Source organism: Glandiceps talaboti, chromosome 6 (assembly GCF_964340395.1).
Source record: "Glandiceps talaboti chromosome 6, keGlaTala1.1, whole genome shotgun sequence".
Lineage (NCBI taxonomy): Eukaryota > Metazoa > Hemichordata > Enteropneusta > Spengelidae > Glandiceps > Glandiceps talaboti.
In genome coordinates this window covers 15570592-15580591 of record NC_135554.1, presented here as the reverse complement: position 1 = coordinate 15580591, position 10000 = coordinate 15570592, and the positions used below count along the sequence as shown (strand labels likewise).

General features: G+C 36.6%; 1 protein-coding gene across 1 annotated transcript in view; it reads left to right on the top strand.

Annotated features, from left to right (window-relative positions):
- Positions 1-10000, top strand: part of LOC144436097 (ATP-binding cassette sub-family C member 8-like) — a 25410-nt gene that overhangs the window by 882 nt on the left and 14528 nt on the right. Inside the window, exons 2-9 of the mRNA XM_078124782.1 lie at positions 2224-2460; positions 4073-4261; positions 4749-4901; positions 5304-5459; positions 5984-6118; positions 7157-7319; positions 7748-7788; positions 8458-8721. Coding sequence (XP_077980908.1) covers positions 2224-2460; positions 4073-4261; positions 4749-4901; positions 5304-5459; positions 5984-6118; positions 7157-7319; positions 7748-7788; positions 8458-8721 — 1338 coding nt within the window. The remainder of the gene's footprint in view (positions 1-2223; positions 2461-4072; positions 4262-4748; positions 4902-5303; positions 5460-5983; positions 6119-7156; positions 7320-7747; positions 7789-8457; positions 8722-10000) is intronic.

Below are 10000 nucleotides of genomic sequence, written 5' to 3'. Positions count from 1 at the left end.
CGTCCTTGAATAGATAATGATACAGGATCATAAAATGCCTCGTCATCTCAGACTGCAGTACAGTGTCAAAATGCTCTTAATTCTAAGTCTATCTATGGGAGGTGTATATCATTCGCTTTGATTTTATTTGACACTTAGCCCCACCTGGAATAAAAATAGAATAGGGACCGGATCTAGTACTATATACATAAACTGTTAAAATTAAATGGATCGGATAGATACTTCGGTACCAATCCTGTTCTAACTCTATGTACATGGTTGAGCTTAATATATGAAAACTTGTGGCCGGCCAAGAGCCATACCAATTCTTTGAAATGAGCTGGTTCAATACGAACTCGTGGTGGCATATCCAGGAGAACTCGTTTCACCTTATTTTGAGAAGTACTACTGCACTGTATCACTAATTGAGAGTTTGGCTATTTCATGACCTTTGATGCCCTAGGCCGTATGCAAAAACGAAGTAGTCGTGAAAGCATACAATGTCATGTGGGTTCAAATCGTGCAGGTATGGGTATTTACATATAATGTTCAAAGCCGGATTTTACGGGGCGTGCACCGTGTTAAATATATTCATATGCAATGCAAGTGTTAAGATATAGTTTTGCGTTGGTTTAAGATCAGTGTATAATGACTCCTTTGTTTCATTGTATGACAAATTTTACAATGCGATGATTGAGTATGAAATATGATAAGATTTAAGACCTACAAACACGCAAAACCAAACACACTCATGACTCGTGCAACTGTAAGCAAACATTTTTTTGTGACATGTCGGGTAAAAACTTCAAACTGTCAGTGCTGAAACGATTAACTGTCAAAGTTGCTGATACCATGGAATGACTAAATTACAGTGGCCCCAAAAAGAGACGTGTAAGGGTTGTACTAAAGTAAACTACTACTACTACTACTACTACTACTACTACTACTACTACTACTACTACTACTACTACAACGGTGACAGTAATGATTATGAAATTGTAGAAATGTGTGTTAGAACCAAGAAGACATTTACATCAGAATGACCCAAAATAACCTACAATGTAGATCTCAGACCACTATCTGTGGTCCGAGGTTACATCTAGGAACGCAGTATGAAGGATGTGTTCTACTGAAATGCAAATGACGACCTTTCATTCTAATGACAAGTCCAGAAATAGTGTCCAATCGGCCGTGAGCCAAGCTGTACGTGTTCGAAATCTCTTTACATGTCCCTGATTCTTGATACCGGGCAAAGTAAAAGATACATAGGACTTAAAAGTTGTTAGGTTTTCTAGCTGTTTGTCTTCGAGAAGCCACGCATTTCGTTATCGCCAACACAAATCAGTGAGATCACGTTTTTAAGGTGTGACTTTGAATTAAACAATTTTCTAAACAGATGCAGACACCGGTTCGCCTTTAACCCGTGACCTGGGGAGGGAGGTCATGACACTGTCTCATAGGAGGCTTTACACTACAGTATTTAACATTTCGGTCACGACTCCATTGAATCAAACTGCTTACCCGAGCTGTCTGTCATTTCAATAGCTGAGATGTACATATAAAGAAAAAAAATTAAGCTTTAGATTCAATACATTGTCTGCTTTTAGAATAGAAGACTTACAGACATTCAATGTGTACCGATGAGGTTGTAATGACATCTTGCATGACATATACAGTATAGTATATAGTATATTCTATGTATTTCTACAGAAAACTGCAATGTGGACATTGCACACGCTCTCCTTTCCAGACCATTCGCTCTATTTTCTGACATTTTTTAAAATTTCGTTTCTAGTCAGCGGTGATTCAAATTGACGTAGCCGGGTACATGTGGGTTTTTTTTTTGTTTTTTTTATTACATGTTCATATGTATACACACACGCACACAGAAACAAAGACACGGACGGCCAGACAGACAGCCAGACAGGCAGACAGACAGACAGACAGACAGACAGACAGGCAGGCGTGCGTGCGTGCGTACATACGTATGACACGTATACGTGTGTGCGTACATGCGTACGTACGTACATACATACATACATACATACATACATACATACATACATACGGTGCGTACGTACGTACGTACATACATACTAACACAAACTATTTGTTCCTATAGTAATATGTTAGCAAACTATGACAACCAACGTTGTCAGGTACTTTTCATGTACGCCACTATGATTGAATAAGTCTTTGAAATTGACATTCTAAACTTGAAGAAATGTGTTGTCCTGTGTCCAGGTACTAGGTTGGTGTTATCAAGAGAAACCCTACCCACGTGAACTCAAGAAGAGAAACATTTTGTACAACTATCGCTATACAAACTTCTTGTCCCAAATGGTGTATTGGTCATTGAATTGGTTATTCTGGGTAGGATACAAGCGACCCCTAGAAATAACGGACCTTGGAAATCTACCAGACGAGTTTGAGGCAAAATACCAACATAGAGTGTTTCAAGAAGCGTATAATGAAGAAAAGGTACCAGTTATATATCAGCAGCTCACGACGCGTGAGTAATAAGTGTAGTATGTTGAGAGTGGTTGCTGAAGTTTGCAGTGTTCTCTCAGCTGCGGTTGTAGTTTCACTCCCTTCGCTAAGCGAGTGAAAGTGCAGCAGCAAGCACCGAAAGCACACGTGCAAATAATTACTCCAAGTATACTACACTGTCACTGACACGTCATGAAATTCTGCTACTATTATACATGTCTTCGAATCAATACGTTTCGTAAAGCTATAGTGCGGTCACGTGATTTCGTGTACCTAAACATGAAACTCTCTCGCTCATTTGCATACAGGTATATACAACTCTTTTCGTCATTGCACTGTGCAAATAGTATGTACGGTCTCTGATTCTATTAATCACCAGTACATATGTAATGCATGTAATAGGGTAATTGAATCCAAAACTAACATAACAGCGCGTTGCGGGCTGAGGGATTTGTTGGGCGTTTGACACTTTTTTCAACTAACATGCCTACCCATCCCATGGATCCCAGACAGTAATGAGAAGTTCGGAATTCAGATTGTCATGTTTACTAACATTGTCTTTAATGAATTATCAAGCATTAACATTAATCACAGTCATCCACACATCTTGATGTTCATGGAATTGTAAGTGTTCTGAAATGCCTAGTAGACAGTCAAAAATCTCACATTTTGTCTCGGCTGATGAATTCAGAGCCTTTTTACACTGAACTCCCAACACGACTTTATTTTAATTGCTGCTTGAAAAGCTTGGAATGAATCAAATATTTCAGTGATTTGTCTATCTCTGTTTATCGTCGAAGGTATTTTAACGAAATCTATGATCGTTTAATTAAGAAACAGCACCATGCAATTAACTCACCCCACTTGAGAAAAGTGTCCGTATGAAAATCGACCCGCCCTCCATATCGCTTCAAGATATACCACTGACACTCGAGGACTTTCCGGAAGGTGGCGACCACTTTAGAAAGGATTTGTGTTAGTTTTGCTCATCATCTTTTTAAACTTTTACGCTGTATTCAGCGCTATTGTGTCACTGAAGCTGTATTTAAATTACCCTTCAAAAATCAAATTCAAATTTGCAACATATATAGTGTACACAATAGCATTACCGTACTACTAATATACTGTGTTGTGCTGCGCTGTGCGGTACTGCTCTGCACTACACTACACTGCACGCTACTCTACTCTACTCTACTCTACTCTACTCTACTCTACTCTACTCTACCCTACCCTTCCCTACTCTACTGCACAGCACTACACTACACTACACTACACTACACTACACTACACTACACTACACTACACTACACTACACTACACTGCACTGCACTGCACTACACTACACTACACAACACTACACTACACTACACTACACTACACTGCACTACACTACACTACAATACAATACACTATACTATTATACTATACTATAGGTATAAAGATACTGATGGTGAAAAATTAAAGTGCAAACTATCACTGAGACACAATCATTATTAATTTCAAATAATCTAATCCCTGATACTTGAACCTAGTAAGAACTTTAAACCAAGACACTCAAATTATTTCACAGAAAACGTTTCATTGTTTTTGTATTTGTTTTCAGAAACGAGCTGATAAACTAAAGAAAACACCATCTCTGTGGAGGACCTACTTCAATGCTTATGGTCGTGATGTAGGAATTTCTGCAGGATTTACGTGTCTCAGTGCAACGTTTGGATTTATACCACCAGTGGCCGTTGGGGGCGTTGTAAGCTATGCCACCAAGTGGTACTACAACAAACTTGAAGAGCATGTAAGCATCATTTAATATGAGGACAAGAAATTCTCAGTCTACAACACTCTGAAAGTGGTGGACAGACATTTGCTGCATCAATGCGCACTTGAAATCATGTTTTACATATAACTGCTGATTGGTTGACTGCGTTGCGTAGTGATCTAGATAATGACTCGTAAGATACGACAGGAAGTATATATAGCAGACGATCGTCCAGCAGACCCAGCCGAGTGAGGTGTCAACAAGCCAAAAAAAAAAACAGTTTAAGCAAATTTGTTTTCCAGATGACGTGTAAAACCTCCAAGGCAGACTAACAATACAAAGTAATGACACGTACATACACCTGTTACATCATACTAATACCGTAGAACCGATATTGCTTGTTGATATTGAGCCAGAGGGTTGTATGGTAATTGAATATTAATTATATGCACGAATAAATGAATACAATTAATTCTCAAGTTCATAATTATGACGAATACTGCAAATTTGATTTTACTTTCAGGATACACGGTTTGTGACGGCAGTAGAATTCTTCAGTAATGGTTTTGTATTAATTGGTGTTATGTTCATTGCTGCTTCCCTGAAAGGGTTTACCTTGGGTTTTGGTGGTAACATTGCTGTTATGAAATCAGTTCAAGTTCGTTCAGCCATACAGGTATTTGTCTTCCCAAACTATATTCAGACTTCTTAACAGTTCACAACTTGACTTGAATGTGTGTGTGTGTGTGTATATATATATATATACATAGTATTGTGAAACCTTGGTTTCAATTTGTATATGTTATTTGCCAGACAAAGTGATAAAAATGATTAGATCTATGACCAGAAAGCAAATTGTGTATATTTACAGTAATTTACGAGTTAAAAGATTTCAACATCGAAGCTGCTTGAAATCATTTATCCATCTGTTGCAGTTTCTATGCTGTTGGTCCATATATTAATATTTGGCATTTTAAAACCGTAAATGTTCTCTCCATTGATACGCCATCTATCACTTAATCTAGCTGTTTTCTTTTGGCAATCTCATTACTCTACTAAGTATGGTGTTTTCTTCCAGACATTTACCTATGAGAAAGCGTTGCGGCTTTCTTCGTGGAATTTATCTTCTGGAACTATGACAGTTGGCCAGATTACAAACCACATGTCAGTTGACGCTGTAGCAATACAGTGGATATGCATATATACAATTTTCATAACGGCAGTACCCTACCAAGTAAGTAGATGCTATGAGAGGGGAAGATATCGCATCAGTTCAGAGGACAAACATATGGCATCTGAATCAGTGTCGCTATATTCTACCACTCCCAGTTAGTAGACTCGGTGTTCGTTATTAGATAATCTTCCATCCTTCAGAAGGTTCTCTTTCATCCAATTTGGTAATGATATGCCATAAACACGCTTTTAAATGACAAACATGTGTCGTTATCAGAAAATTTACATGTCCCATTATTCTTTATTCGTCGGTGAAATTGAAAGTTTCAACTTATGTAGAACAACTACCAGATAACTTCAATAATGTGCATGTTTGCTCACAGTTAGTGTCGTTGCAAACGTAGAAACTTCAATTATACATCAATGATTCAGATTTCACATATTTGCCAACTTCCGGGTAAACATTTCCATAACTAGCTCATTTCTTTCATTTACGGTAGTAACTCATTCATCCAAATCCAGTGACTAAAACACTTTCAATTATGAATTATTACTCTTCAATATTGTTATCTTTGCATTTCACAGTTAGTTGTGATATTAGCTCTTCTTTACTTTGAACTTGGATTTGCCGCTCTCATTGGGTCTGCCATTTTCCTAATTGTGGCGCCATTACAGTACTTCGTCGTAGACTACATGTCCAATATACAGAATGAAATTTTGGTAAGTACAGCATGTATAAAGCAGTTGATAATACTGACTATGTTTACAGGGACATGAGCAATCGTGTTTTTACGACTGTTTCAACGCGGAGATTTCCAAAAACCCTCCTGAATCTACAAGATCTTGCGAAACCCTCCGTCCTACTAAACATTGATATTGAGAATTTACTTGAACAGCATTATGAACATTGATACAAGACACATATTTTATCAATAACACTATCGTACACTTTCATGAATTCAAAATTTATCAACCAAGTATTTTAACTGATCGAACTACTATAAATACGGGAGCAAATTTTGTGAATGTGATATGCAAATAGTAGTAATTAATATGCTTGGATTTCGTTAAAAAACTAACCGTATCTAGATTTAACCCTGTGTACACACCAAATTGAATAGTAGTATTATATTATTAAGAAAATGATTTAATAACAATACCAATTATGTAAATTGATAAGGACATACATATTTGCCAAATGTTCGTTAATTCATTTGAATCCTTCTCTAGATGTAACGAAAAACTACACATTTTGTCATGTGACAGGCAATTAAGGACGTTACAGTATGCAGAACCTTTGCCCAAATACTAATAAGTTCTAGTGACAAGATGACATAGAATATGTGTTCGAAATTTAGTTTTAATAGAACCAATAGCTCTAGAGCAAATTCTGAAACACACAGACACACAGACACACACACACACAGACAGACAGACAGACAGACAGACAGACACATACATACATACATACATACATACATACATACATACATACATACATACATACATACATACATAACACATACATACATACATACATACATACATACATACATACATACATACATACATACATACATACATACATACATACATACATAACACATACATACATAACACATACATACATACATACATACATACATACACACATACATACATACATACATACATACAAAGACACAGATGGATACACACATAGACAGACAGGCAGCCTGAGATAGCTAACAGAAAGGGGTTTTATGTATAACTTTTCAGAAAATTTCCGATCAACGTCTGATGAAATCCAACGAATTATTGCAAGGAATGAAGTTATTGAAACTGTATGGTTGGGAAGAAATGTTTTGTTCAGCTATAGAAGCTATACGTAGTAAAGAAATTCGACAGATGATGAAAGCTGGTGTTCTAATGATTATTACAAGTATGTATAGTTGTCATGGTAGTTTGTTTGTTTGTTTGTTTGTTAAAGTGTCAGAAATAAATACAGTGCTGAGTACAGTACGTAAAGAAAGAACCACATCCAGCCGTCTGGCTTATAAGACACAAAATAGAAATGTAATAAATAAGTAGTTGTTACGTGAGTCATTTGTAGATGCTGTCTTTCCTGCGATTCTTTCCCAGTTTCATGTAGAACAATGTGGTATCAACGTGAAATTTTACACGTTGTAGTTTATCGTGTATATTCATATGAATATAACGTTAAAGTTATTGTGTGGCTATTAATAATTTCTTAGGGTCAATGTGTAGACTACAATACCACAAAAAGTGTACAATGCCTAAATTTCAAGAGCCTACATAACCTTTTCAGCTTCATCATTTCAAGGGGATATTTACTGTTTTATTTTGCAGCTTTTCTGGCGCAAGCAACGCCGATCATTGTTACATTCGTAGTAAGTACACTTACCTCCTACATTTGTAGCACGTACATTCGTTCATTTCGGGGTATCTTGTACATGTAATATGCAACTAACTCGTGATATTGAACACTGAAACGTATAATCTACACTAACTGTAACTTTGCTATTATTTTTTCGGCCAGACAACCAACACTATATTCACTGCAAATTGTTCAAATACCAATATTTGGCCATTGTACATGTCAATTAGAGGTCTATTTTATCTTTAAGTAGTGTAGTAATAAGTTGACATCGTGATTCATTGGTGGTGCTGATTTTAGGTGCGGACCCAAAAATTATTTTATTGGTTACATTTTAGAATACTTTGAGTGCAGCGATACATGTACCTTTACCAATGCAAGGTGATTCAATACTGTTCAGGGTATAAAATTCAACACAAAGAGATAGTTTACCGGGATATTTTACTGAGACAGTTTGCCTCACCAAATGATGGCATTTGTGTAAACTGTAGATACAAATCTAAATTCTAATCTACCATTCATTATTTACCATGAGAAGTTTAGAAATTAATAAAGATGAAAACAAAGTATATCACTGAGTCTGATGATTATTGTTAACGTCAATAATACAAGCTACAGTGATTGAAAACGTACAATATGCTTACATTATTAACGTATCATTACAATGTGTGTTCCTCCACAGTCGTTTGCCATTTATTCAAGAGTAAATCCGTCAACACCATTGACTCCAGATTTGGCGTTCGCCTCCTTAGCGCTCTTCAATCAGCTTGTATGGCCCATGGCAATGTTGCCAAATATGATTGGATACTTGGTTGCAGCCATCGCAAGTACAAGACGTCTTCAGTCATTCTTTGCTGCCACTGAACTAGAAAATAAAGATGACGGAAGACCTCCTCGAAGTTCAGCGACAGGAGATATCAGTTCAGAAAACAGTAGTGATGGTCCTGTATGTAAACCAGATTTCCTGATAATATCACATTGTATTGGTATATGCAGTACAGGCATATCACATTGTCTTGGTATATGCAGTACAGGCATATCACATTGTATTGGTATATGCAGTACAGGCATATCACATTGTATTGGTATATGCAGTACAGGCATATCACATTGTCTTAGTATATGCAGTACAGGCATATCACATTGTATTGGTATATGCAGTACAGGCATATCACATTGTCTTAGTATATGCAGTACAGGCATATCACATTGTTAGTATATGCAGTACAGGCATATCACATTGTTAGTATATGCAGTACAGGCATATCACATTGTTAGTATATGCAGTACAGGCATATCACATTGTTAGTATATGCAGTACAGGCATATCACATTGTCTTAGTATATGCAGTACAGGCATATCACATTGTTAGTATATGCAGTACAGGCATATCACATTGTTAGTATATGCAGTACAGGCATATCACATTGTCTTAGTATATGCAGTACAGGCATATCACATTGTTAGTATATGCAGTACAGGCATATCACATTGTTAGTATATGCAGTACAGGCATATCACATTGTTAGTATATGCAGTACAGGCATATCACATTGTCTTAGTATATGCAGTACAGGCATATCACATTGTCTTAGTATATGCAGTACAGGCATATCACATTGTCTTAGTATATGCAGTACAGGCATATCACATTGTCTTGGTATATGCAGTACAGGCATATCACATTGTCTTGGTATATGCAGTACAGGCATATCACATTGTATTGGTATATGCAGTACAGGCATATCACATTGTCTTGGTATATGCAGTACAGGCATATTGGTTTTACCTTTAAGATTAAAGTGGCACAAACTGAGTTTATAAACCTTTTACTCATCTGAAAATACTTACATAAACTATCAATTAAACTATTATAGTGTAATATAAACATCGATTCATGCCTTCTATGACATTACAATTGTCTCCTGGCATTATTAGAACAGTTGATTCCCTAGTATGGTTTCCTCAACATTTTTTTGATACGTAAAAAAATGGCGTCATCGGATCGTTGATATGTAATATCTTAATACCAGGTTTGAGTTCAGTCAATTTGTAAGTGAGGATTAAGTACAACATGTATGCTTCAGTGAGTAGAATAGTACGAGTGACTTTTAAATACGTGGCATAAATCTCGCCCCAAAATGTATAAACTCAGCTTGTGCCCCTTTAACATCAAATTTGCTGTGCTATATGCTATATGCTGTGAAATACTAAGACAACTGTT